The sequence below is a fragment of the Saimiri boliviensis genome, chromosome 10 (genome assembly GCF_048565385.1).
Source record: "Saimiri boliviensis isolate mSaiBol1 chromosome 10, mSaiBol1.pri, whole genome shotgun sequence".
NCBI lineage: Eukaryota > Metazoa > Chordata > Mammalia > Primates > Cebidae > Saimiri > Saimiri boliviensis.
Window position 1 is genome coordinate 116322255 of NC_133458.1, and position 13063 is coordinate 116335317.

The 13063-nt window shown below is 37.6% G+C and overlaps 1 protein-coding gene across 2 annotated transcripts in view; it reads right to left on the minus strand.

Annotated features, from left to right (window-relative positions):
- Positions 1 to 13063, minus strand: part of CDK13 (cyclin dependent kinase 13) — a 121600-nt gene that overhangs the window by 42809 nt on the left and 65728 nt on the right. For both annotated transcript variants that reach the window (XM_039462077.2, XM_039462078.2), the window contains exons 6-7: positions 7476 to 7665; positions 5698 to 5754 (exon numbers count right to left, since the gene is read on the minus strand). In XM_039462077.2, coding sequence (XP_039318011.1) covers positions 5698 to 5754; positions 7476 to 7665 — 247 coding nt within the window. The remainder of the gene's footprint in view (positions 1 to 5697; positions 5755 to 7475; positions 7666 to 13063) is intronic.

Consider the following 13063-nt stretch of genomic DNA (forward strand, 5'->3'; position numbering starts at 1 on the left):
CAGATGTATAAGTATTCAGCAGTAAGGTTTTGGGTGAGATTCCTCCAACAGGAGGAGGGGGGAATTATTTCTACTTTATATACTCAAAAATGCAGACTACTCCATGAAGGCTGAAGGGAGAACACTTTAATCTTGAACTTACAGTTAAAAGTCAGTGATCTAAATGAGTTTTCCTTTCCTAAAGCTTGTTTAATCATATTATTTATTATATTTCATCTATTACTGGTATTTTATTTTTTAATACCATGGTTCCAATCTTGTCTAGTGATTCTCAGAAGATCCTCTTTGTTACCTGGAATCCCCAAAGCTCCTTGCACTCATCTACATCAGGAGGATACTCCAGATAAGGACCACCTTCTCCCAGATCAAAATAAACCAAGCATTTACCATTAATTAATTCAGTGTTTTAGGGCACATAAAACACAAAAGAACAAAATACGGTAATACTGTCTTCCTCTCTCATTAATACCTTTAACTTCGGAAAAAATTTTGCTTTTTGCTTTCAATAGCAATGTTCTGAAAAGCCAATAGATGGCAATATTGCCTTCAAAAAGGTATGCGTGTTTTGGGAGGGTGGTATCAGTGAGTTAACACTCTAAGGCCCTTTACATTTTTCCCTTCTCTCTCCTTATTGGATCATCATATAGAAATGTAGTAGGCATTCTGGTCATTGTTTAAAAAACTATTTTATTTTGATCATAGTAATATTTAGAACCATTATTCAAGATACATTTTACAAGGCTGGGCACAGTGGCTCACACCTCTAATCCCAGTACTTTGGAAGGCAGAGGTGGGCAGAACATTTGAGGTCAGGAGTTTGAGATGAACCTGGCCAACAGGGTGAAACCCCGTCTCTACTAAAAAATACAAAAATTAGCTGGGCACAGAGGCAGGTGCCTGTAATCCCAGCTACTCAGGAGGCTGAGGCAGGAGAATCGCTTAAACAGGGAGGCAGAGGTTGCAGCGAGCTGAGATCATGAGCTGAGATCATGATGCTGTTGCACTGCAGCCTGAGTGACAGAGTGAAATTGTCTCAAAAAATATATATATATAAACAGGAAAGTGTTACATTATAGTTTCTTCTCTAGAAAATGAAGCTAATTTCAATTAATATAGAAAACATTTTTTCCCACAGGACAGTCACATAAAGAGAGAAACATACTCCATCCTTTTGAAACCACTGGAACAATGACTTGGTAAAATACAAATGAAGAAGGAAACATTGTAGCTGTAAGAAAAACTACACTTAAAATAGATAACAGGCCCCGCACGGTGGCTCATGCCTGTAATCTCAGCACTCTGAAAGGCTGAAGCAGGCGAATCACAAGGTCAGGAGTTTGAGACCAACCTGGGCAATATGGTGAAACCCCCGTCTCTACTAAAAGTACAAAAATTAGCCAGGTTTGGTGTCAGGCGCCTGTAGTAGCTACTCAGAAGGCTGAGACAGGAAAATCGCTTGAACCCGGGAGGCGGAGGCTGCAGTGAGCCAAGATGGCACAACTGCACTCCAGCCTGGGCGACAGAGCAAGACCCCATCTCGAAAAAACAAAAAGATACTGAAAGATAAATAGGTATTCTCAAGTTTTAAAGTCCCCAATGCAGAAGAGACAAAGTATAAATACCAATGTTTAAAATGAGAAAATGACACAAATCTAAATAAATAACTTTCCCCTCTAATTTTAATCCAGTGGTTCTCTTTCTTTCTTCAATAATAGGTACATGACAAACCAGATCCATACTGGTCACAGACCCCCAAGTACTAGCTATAACTCCACCCAGCTTTCCTCAAATTCAATAAAGGCACATCCAAAATCTAATGACAGTTGTGGTTGATCCTATTACAGTGGTAGGATAAAATATGCTCTGTTTGTTTACACAGAATTCTTGAACACTTCAGTTATTCGATCTATAATAACTACTTAAAAAATAAAAATATTTCTAAGCGACTTTATATTTGCATGAGCATTATAATGAAGCCCTATCTGGCTTTCTGTTTATAACAAAGTAGATATATGAATAAAAAATCGTTTGTTGTATATTTATCTCAAAAAAATCTGAAAAATTTGAGACAATACAATAAATCTGCTAAAGGTAAATTTCTTTTAAAATCAGTATGTTATTAAGGTTCACTAGAACAATATACGTATTTTAAAGGTATTCCATTATATTAACCCTACTTCTCCAGTAGATCCTAAAGAAATCAGAATTATTCTGATCTTAAAAAAAGAGAAGTTTTAAAAAGGAGTACATATACTCCATAATGATAGTGAGCGCAGCACACCCCTGGCACTCCACTGGAACCCAAATTATATTTTAAAATAAAAATCAATGTGAAAATTGAGCCTGACATATAAAATCTGGCTTTATAATCAGCTTTTCTGGAACATATCTATTCCAAATGTGCACAAATAGCTGCATAACAAAAATCTATTAGATGAAATTATAATTAGCTGTTTTCCATTCCATGGAAAAGGATTTACATAATTAACGATAAAAACTTCTATTAAGCAAAATCTAATTATAATGAAATCTCAATTAACCAGCTTAGTAGATAGAATTCTCAATTAACCAGAACTTGCCCAAAATAATAGCCACATTAATTTAGTCACATATATGCTTCTCAGCTGGGCACACTGGCTCATGCCTGTAATCCCGGCACTTTGGGAGGCCAAGAGGGGCAGATCACCTGTGGTCATAAGTCCAGACCAGCCTGGCCAACATGGTGAAATCCTGTCTCTACTAAAAAAAATACAAAAATTAGCTGAGTTTGGTGGTGTATGCCTGTAGTCCCAGCTACTCAGAAGGCTGAAGCTGGAGAATCACTTGAACCCTGGAGGCAGAGGCTGCAGTAAGCTGAGATGGAGCCACTGCACTCCAGCCTGGGCAACAAAGCAAGACTGTTTCAAATAAAATAAAATACATATGCTTCTTAAACAGCAGAAGAAAAAAACGTATTTCAAGTGAAGTTTTGGATTAAGTAGACAATCAGATCAATTTTTCCTTTCAATTTCTACCAAGAAGCACTATTATATATGATAGAAAGAATAAAGAATTAGGAGTTGAAAACTATATACCCTTGGCTCTGCCAACATTTTTCTGATCTTTAAAGTCACTCAACCCTTCACAATAGCCAAGATACGGAATCAACACTATGTGTCCACTAAGAGATAAATGGATAAAGAAAATGTGGCCTATAATCCCAGCTATCGGGAGGCTTAGGCAAAAGAATCACTTGAAGCTGGGAGGTGGAGGTTGCAGTAAGCTGAGATTGCACCACTGCACTCCAGCCTGGGCAACAGAGTGAGACTCTGTTTCCAAAAAAAAAAGAAAAGAAAATGTGGCATATATGCAAAATGAAATATTATTCAAGTCTTAAAATAAGAAAATCCTGTCATTTATGTCAACCTGGATGAAAGTGAAGCGCATTGTGTTAAGTGGAATAAGCCAGGCACATAAAGACAAAATAACTCATTATTTCACTTGTATGTGATATCTAAAAAACCTGAACACACAGCAGTAGAGAGTAGAGCTGGTGGTTACAAGACACTGGGTGTAGGGAGTATGGAGAGAAGATGTTGGTCTAAGGATCTATAAATTCAGTTAGACAAAAGTAAATTCAAGAGATTTAAAAAGCTGGTAACTACAGTTAGTAACAATGTATTCTTGAAAATTGTTAAGAGTAGATTTTTAAGTGTTAGCACACACAGAAAAATGTGGGATAATGCATATTAATTAGCTCAATATAGTCATTTCACAATGTATACATATTTCAAAATTTAAAAAATAAAGTAACTCAACCCTTTCTGGGTCTCAATTCTCTCAAATGCAAAATGAGGGATACAGCTTTTGAGTTTTAAAACAGTTTTAAACTTAAAAAAAAAAAAAAAAAAAAAAAAAAAAAAACCCCATACAACGCTTTCCTAAAATGTTAATTTGTCTTTTCTTTTTTTGAGATGGAGTTTCACTCTTGTTGCCCAGGTTAGAGTGCAATGACATGATCTTGGCTCACCAAAACCTCCGCCTCCTGGGTTCAAGGGATTCCCAAGTAGATTAGAGATTAGATTCGAGCCATGAGCCACCATCCCTGGCTAATTTTGTACATTTAGTACAGAAGGGGTTTATCCATGTTGGTCAGGCTGGTCTCCAACTCCTGACCTCAGGTAATCCACCTGCCTCAGCCTCCCAAAGTGCTGCGATTTCAGGCGTGAGCCACTGCGCCTGGCATAAAATGTTAATTTTAAGTGTAGTAGTTAAAATAAATAAAAACCAAGTAACTCTGGTGAAAGGACGTAGGTACAGAGGACTGGAGGTCCAATCACAAAACCCCATCCACGGAATACTTCCTTTTTTTTTTTTTTTGGAGGCAGTCTTGCTCTGTCATCCAGGCTAAAATACAATGCTGTGATCTCAGCTCATGGCAACCTCTGCCTCCCAGGTTCAAGAGATTCTCGTGTCTGAGCCTCCCAAGCAGCTGGGATTACAGGTGTGCCCCACCATACTCAGATATTTTTAGTAACATTGGGTTTCACCATGTTGGCCAGGCTGGTCTCCAACTCCTGACCTCAGGTGATCTGCCCGCCTCTGCCTCCCAAAGTACTGAAATTACAGGCATGAGCTACTGTGCCTGCCTGCAGCACTTTCTGAGGAGTTTCATGGAACTCGAATGGATCCAAACCATACACTTATAAACCTCCAAAACACTATATAATGAAAATAGTTTCCAGAATTACGTCACAGACACTGCAAGATTGAAAAAAAAATAGACTTTTAACTCTGAAAAATTCAAACAAGAGTTTTTGTTTATTCCTTTATCGAAATAAGCACAGATTAAGTGAAAGTATACATCTAAGACTCCAATCAATTGATGTTTCATTTATTAAATTATGATACTAAAAAAATGACAGAATTGTCATAATTTTAAAATTATATGTAATTATATGTAAAATTATATGTAATTTTAAAATTCTTTAAATATATTATTACAGAGATACATACATAGATATCTGAAAATAAAGACAGAAAAGGAATGGGATAAATGGACTAAAGATTAAAACCAATTAATTCCATAATTTATTTACATAAAACCTACTATTGCACAAAAAGATCTTATTTTGAAATCCCATACTAGTTCCACTAAGACAAGTCATATTTCACTACCAACAGGCACAAAGAAAGTCAAGCTGGGTATATACTCCAACTTTAACCAGAAAAGTTTTACTTTTTGGTGTCTTATACACTGAACACCCTCACAACGGTTGGTTTAAATAAAGGGTTCCAGAGAGTTAAAAAAACAAAAAACTGTAGACATAACAATAAAACCTGAAGTCTAAAATAATAATGAAAACAAAGTTCATAAATTTTAAAATGCCATTTAAAAGGTTTTCATTAAGAATATTTAATACCTAGATATGCATTAGAAATGTCAGTATAAGTTCACTGCAGTCACACTTAAAGATGTACATTTTTTAAAAATCACTTTTACCTGTGTTAAAGATCAATTTTTAAATTGAAATAATGTATAAAATTTTTAATTACAATATAGTAAACCCAATATGGTATAAAATTTCAATGTTTTATGTACTAACCAAGAAAAGTTAATTTCTCTTTTAAAAAATAAAACTATTAATAACTTATTCTTAGTATAGCGTCTAATACTAAGCTCTACTGTCTACAACATTCATTTGAAGGTACTCTTACCTTTCTTCTGAGCTATATAATCGAGCAAGTCCAAAATCTGCAAGTTTTATCTGCCCTCTGGTAAAAATAAGACAAAATGAACAAAAGGTATTAATGTACTCTAAATTAACAATACACATATATATTCTATGCCTACAACTGACAAATCATACACCTATGTAAACTTTAACTCTGCTCACACTGCAGTATCATCAAGGTAATACAGGGAAAGGCAAGTAGTCGATAAATTCACGAAAACGAGAAAGTAATACTTTGGATAGTTTTAGTTAAAATTATAGTAGTATATTGTAATTATTGTATTATAATATTAGTAGAGTAGTATTTTATTACTATTCAGCTCCTATTTAGAAAAGCATACTTCGATGAAAATAAAATGTAATCATTTTTATTACTTAGCAATAAGACAAATTCCTTGTTCAAGTTAAAAACTAAATGACATCATTTTTAATTTGTTTAATTTTCCAGGTCTTAAAGGGGATGCATAGAATACTATTAATTAAAATCAGAACCAGGCATGCCTTATTTTAATTAACAAACTACTAATTATAGGAGAATTACCAGGGTTCAAATATAAGCTGTTAGAAATAAAAGCTTATTTACATAAATTTTAAATGTGTGTGTATACACTTCCAAAAAGTTGTTTATAATTGTGACTTTTTAAAAAATTTTCTAAAATCTGTTCTCAGCCTAAAGCTGAAATTATATTACTTATTAGATGATCCATTCACATTATTTGGAATAACAGCAGGCAGAAAAGTCAACTAAGCATTATTTTTTATGCATTACAGACTATTATTAGACTTTTTTTGATACCTCATCTTGCTTTATCACCCAGGCTGGAGTGCAGTGGCATGATCTCAGGTCACTGTAACTCCGCTTCCCGGATTCAAGCGATTCTCATGCCTCAGCCTTCCTAGCAGCTGGGATTATAGGCAGGCAGCAACACATCGGGTTTATTTTTGTATTCTTAGTAGAGACAGGGTCTCACCATGTTGGCCAGGCTGGTCTCAAACTCCTGGCTTCAACTGATCCTCCTGCCTTATCCTCCCAAAGTGCTGGGATTACAGGCATGAGCCGTCCCACACGGCCACTAACAGGGATTTAATGCAACTTTTGAGTATCTCAAGCTATAATATTGTTGATTATTTTTATTTTTGAGACAGAGTCTCGCTGTGTCACCCAAGCTGAAGTACAGTGGCATAATCTCAGCTCACTGCAACCTCCACCTCACAGGTTCAAGCAATTCTCATGCCTCAGCCTCCCGAGTAGCAGCGATCACAGGTGTGCGCCACCATGCCTGGCTAAGTTTTGTATTTTGTTAGTAGAGACGGGGTTTCACCAACATTGGCCAGGCTGGTCTTGAACTCCTGGTGTCAAGTGATCTGCCAGTCTCGACTTCTCAAGGTGCTGGGATTACAGGTGTGAGCCACTGTGGCTGGCCTGATTATTTTAAAATAGTTTGTATAAACTAAATTTTAAATCTTTTTAATATAATCAAGATATATATCATTCAACACTCATTTTACCTTTTATTTAATTAAAAAATTTTAGATTCTGGGGTACATGTGCCTGTTTGTAACATGGGTATTACAGTATAATAGTAGGGGTTAGGCTTCTAGGGCATCCATCACTCAAATGTTGCACATTGTACCTACTAGGTAATTTTAAACCCTCACCACCCCCCACATTCCCCACCTTTACGGTTTCCAATCTATTCTCTCCATGTATATATCCATGCTAACACTCATTTTAGACATATATAAAGTTCATACCCATACCTATTATTTAGAAGGATATTGGAACATTTAATATCTCTATGCAAAAAGTTCTTCTTATGACAATAATCCAGACCCTCCATGAGCTGTCTCATAAATGACTTTATGTGATTTTCATTAAAATGAACCAAGCCTGATTCCAGTAGTCCCATCAGATCATGGTCCATATATTCAAACACCAGATAAAATGCACCTAAGAATGAGAATAATTAATACATTAAAAACTTATTCCTACAACTTTTCTATAAATTCACAATTTTTAACAATAAAATGCTGGTGGGGAAAAAATTAATTCTTGAAAAGAAGTGTCACTTTGTTACTTTAATAACATTCACCTTTCTCTCTGCACATAATAAAACAAATGCCAATGAAAACATCTAACCAATATTTTTCCCAAAAAAAAACTGTTACAATTTTTAAATAATAAAAATCACCCTGCTGTTTTCCATATTGTATAGTTTATAGGTGTGATTAACGTTTAAGACATCAAATTGTCTCTTAGAAGCTGAATAAAATCAATATAGTTTATTAAAAAATTAGAAGTTGTTAAAAGAACTACTTTTAATTAAAAAAACAAAGAGTCTGGGCACAGAAAGACGTAAGATGACTTCTAAATCCTTCAATAAACATACAATTTAATTCTGTCTAGATAGCTCCAGAGTACTTAAGAGCAGAGAATTTGAGAAAATGAAAATATATATATATATATATATATATATATATATATATATATATAAAATTTGAAATCACAACTTTATTTTATAAAAACCAGCTTAGTCCTGCTGCAAAAACCTATAATAGCACATAGCATACACACAAACTATACAAACATACTTATAAGAGACTTAGAAATCCTAAATGAAACTTATACACAAACAGAATGAGAACTAGAATACATTACACCTGTGAAAAAGACAAAAACACCAGAACAAAAAAGATGTCTGAACTTTTAAAAGGCATCCTAATTTTAAAAACAGAGCAAAAGGCCAAAGTGGCTCACACCTGTAATCCCAGCACTTTGGGAGGCCAAGGCGGGTGGATCACCTGAGGTCAGAAGTTCCAGACCAGCCTGACCAACATAGAGAAACCCCGTCTCTACTAAAAATACAAAATTAGCCAGGCATGGTGGTACATGCCTGTAATCCCAACAACTCAGGAGGCTGAGACAGGAGAATCGCATGAACCCAGGAGGCAGAGGTTGTGGTGAGCTGAGATCACAACACTGTACTTCAGCCTGGGCAACAAGAGTGAACTCCGTCTCAGCAACAACAAAAAACCGAGCACAGAACTCTTGGTAAACTTGCAACAGAAGGATTCTTTTCTAAAAGTTTATTATGGTACCTCTTGGAAACCAACTACCGATCTCACATTTAATAGGAAAGGCCAAGTATTACATATGAGACAAAAAAAAAAAATCTCTGGTGGCTCATGCCTGTAATCCCAGCACTTTGGGAGGCTGAGGCAGGTGGATCACGAGGTTAGGAGTTTGAAATCAGCCTAACCAACACGGTGAAACCACATCTCTAATAAAACTACAAAAATTAGCCGTGTGTGGTGGAACATCCCTATAATCGCAGGTACTCAGGAGGCTGAGGCAGGAGAACTGCTTGAACCCCGGAGGCAAAGGTTTCAGTGAGCCACGATTGTGTCACTGCACTCCAGCCTGGGGGACAGAGCGAGACTTTGTCTCAAAAACAGTAAGAATAATAAATAATTCATTTTTACTCACTCTGTTGTGAAAATTAGTAAAATTTAACCAAGTATAAATATTGAAGACAAAAATACAATGACCAGCAGATAAAGACGGCTATTTTTCTGGACAGTCCAAAAGAATAAAGATTAGCTGGGTTAAAGAAAAACCAATATTCAAAAAGCAAAAGACAGCCAAGCTCTGTGGCTCATGCCTATAATCCCAGCACTTTGGGAGGCTGAGGCAGATGGATCATCTGCACTCAGAAACATGAGACCAGCCTGGGCAATATGTCGAAACTCTGTCTCTAAAAAAACTACAAAAATTAGCCTGGTGTGGTAGTGTGCATCTGTCGTCCCAGCTACTTGAGAGCCTGAGGTAGGAGGATGGCTTGAGGCCAAAAGGCAGAGGTTGCAGTGAGCTGAGATCAAACCACTGCACTCCAGAGTCTGGGCAATAGAGCCACACCTTGTCTCCAAACAAAAAAAAAAAAGCAAAAGACTTAATATATGAAGCAACAATTCATTAGAAAATAAAATTTAAATAATTTCACAAAAGAAAAAAGTAACTACAATGACTAGGACTAAACTTTAACAAAATTACACAAAACTGGGCCAAGCATGGTGGCTCAAAGCCTATAATCCCAGCACTTTGGGGGGCCAAGGTGGGAGGATCACTAGAGGTCAGGAGTTGACCAGCCTGGCCAACATAGTGAAACCCCATCTCTACTAAAAATACAAAAATTAGTCAGGCATGGTGGCATGCACCTGTAATCCCAGCTGCTCCAGAGGCTGAGGCGGGAGAATCGCTTGAACCAGTGAAGGAGAGATCACATTGCAGTGAGCCGAGATCATGCCACTGCAATACAGCCTGGGCAACAGAGCAAGACTCCATCTCAAAAAAAAAAAAAAATTCATTAAGAAACACCACATTGTAAAACTCTGTATTTTCCTTTTTTTTTTTTGACAGGGTCTCACTCACTCTGTTGCCCAGGCTAGAGTGAAGTGGCACCATCACAACTGACTGTAACCCTGACTTCCTAGGCTCAAGTGATCTTCCCACTTCAGCTTTCCAAGTATAGTTTGGGTCACGGGCCCACACCACTACATCTGGCTAATTTTTTTCTTTGTTTTATTTCTGGTAGAGATGAGGTCTCTCTACATAACCCAGGCTGGTCTTGAATTCCCCTGCTCAAGAGATCCTCCCATCTTGGCTCCCAAAGTGCTAGATTACAGGCTCGAGACACCACGCCCAAATAAAACTCTGTATTTTAAAGCAATTTCAATAAAAGGACCAATGGTTTGTTTTTCCCCTTTATCACTAGGACAGAGAAGGAAACTTAACTTGACAAAATAATTCTAAAATTATCCTTGAACAAACCAGAGTACTAGCAGAAACATTTCTGAAAAAGAAACACTTGCCCTATTAGAAATTTTTTTTTTTTTTTTTGAGATGGAGTTTCGCTCGTTACCCAGGCTGGAGTGCAATGAATGGCGTGATCTCGGCTCACCACAACCTCCGCCTCCTGGGTTCAGGCAATTCTCCTGCTTCAGCCTCCTGAGTAGCTCAGATTACAGGCATGTGCCACCATGCCCAGCTACTTTTTTGTATTTTTAGTAGAGACGGGGTTTCACCATGTTGACCAGAATGGTCTTGATCTCTTGACCTCATGATCCACCCGCCTCAGCCTCCCAAAGTGCTAGGATTACAGGTTTGAGCCACCGGGCCCAGTCATCCTATTAGAAATTAATATGACCTGTCATACTATAGGGACTGACAGAACAGTGGAAATAATACACACCAGAAAACAAATACCAGTTATATATCTAATAATTATAAAAATAGCCAACTTAAGTCAGTGAAGAAAGAATAGATAAAAGTGTTTTGACAAACGTATAATCCCATAGGGAGGTGGGCAGTTATACCAAAGAAAAATGCAATAAAAAGCCAACAAGTCACAATTCACTAAATAAAAATGTAGACATACTGCCTAAGAAAACAATATACAAGAGAGGTAAAAGGCAAATGACGGCTGGGCATCACGCCAGTAATCCCAGCACTTTGGGAGGCCAAGGTGAGAGGACTGCTTGAGGTCAGAGGTTTAAGACTAGCCTGGGGCAACATAGAGAGATCCTGTCTCTACAAAATTTTTAAATTAGCCAGGTGTGGTAGTACACACCTATAATTCTAGCTACTTTCGAGGGCTGAGGCAGGAGGACTATTTGAGCCACAGTTGAGTCTGGCTGCAGTGAGCCATGGTGGCACCACTGCATTCCAGCTTGGGCAACAGAGCAGGACAGACCCGGTTGGTCTCCGGAAAAAAAAAAAAAAAAAAAAAACGAGAGCCAGGCCCAGTGGCTCATGCCTGTAATCCTAGCTCCTAGCACTTTGGAAGGCAAAGGTGGGTTAATCAAGTAAGGCTGGAAGTTTTGAGACTAGCCTGGACAACATGGTGAAACCTCGACTCTGCTAAAACACAAAAAACAGCCAGGTGTAATGGCACATGCCTGTAATCCCAGCTACTTGGGAGGCTGAGGTGAGAGGATCACCTAAGCCTGGGAGATCAAGGTTGCAGTTAGCTGTGATTGTGCCACTGCACTCCAGCCTGAGTGATAAGAGTAACCCATCGGGGGCGGGGGGAAAGGGGAAGAAAGAAAATGACAAACTGGAAAATAACCAAAATGAAAGAAAAATGTCAATGTCCACAAATAAAGAATCCACAGAGGAAATTATAATAGTAAATAAACATATGTAAGATATTCCATACCTCATCAGTTTTGAAGAAAGTATACTCATCAAAGCAATGATGAGGTACTATTCTCATCTATCAGATAGACAATATCCAGTAATCGCCAAAGAGAGGAAACTCATACACTGCTATGTTTGGGCAAATAATTAAACAATATATATTATTAAAAATACAAATATCCTTTGACTTAGCTATCCCACTTTTAAGAGTAAATCTAGGGCTGGGCGCAGTGGCTCATGCCTATAATCCCAGCACTTTGGGAGGCCAAGGTCAAGAGATTGAGACCATCCGGGTCAACATGGTGAAACCCCATCTCTACTAAAAATACAAAAATTAACTGGGCATGGTGGCACAGCCTGTAGTCCCAGCTACTTGGGAAGCTGAGGTAGGAGAACTGCTTGAATCCAAGGGGCAGAGGTTGCGGTGAGCCGAGATCGCACCATTGCACTCCAGCCTGGGTAGTAAGAGTGAAACTCCATCTCAAAAAAAAAAAAAGAAAGAGTAAAGCTAAAGAAATAACAGCACCTGTATGCAAATATACATGTCCAAGAATATTTTTATTTTTATTTTTGAGATGGAGTCTCAATCTGTCACCCAGGCTGGAGCACAATGGTGCAGTCTCAGCTTACTCCAACTTCTGCCTCCCAGGTTAAAGTGATTCTCCTGCCTCAGTCTCCCGAGTAGCTGGAACTACAGGTACATGCCACCACACCCAGCTAACTGCCCAGCTAATTTTTGTATTTTTAGTAGAGACGGGGTTTCACTATGTTAGTCAGGCGAGTCTTGAATCTCTGACTTTGTGATCTGCCCATCTCAGCCTCCCAAAGTGCTGGGATCACAGCCATGAGCCACCATGCCCGGCCATGTACAAGAATATTTTTAACAGTACTTTTTATAATGGAAAAAAGCTGAGAAAACTTGAATAACCATCAATAAACAAAAGGTTGAATAAATCTAGTATATCCATATTGTGGTATATTATGCAGCTAGAGATATGTTATATTCTTTGATATGAAAAGTAAACTATAGAAAAAAAAATTACCCTGGGGACCACTAGTTTGATTTCATACTCACAATAAAATAAAAGCAAAGTGAAAAGCAACAACTCTTCTTAGATCCACAACAGAAATTGGAGTCACAGGGCAAACCACT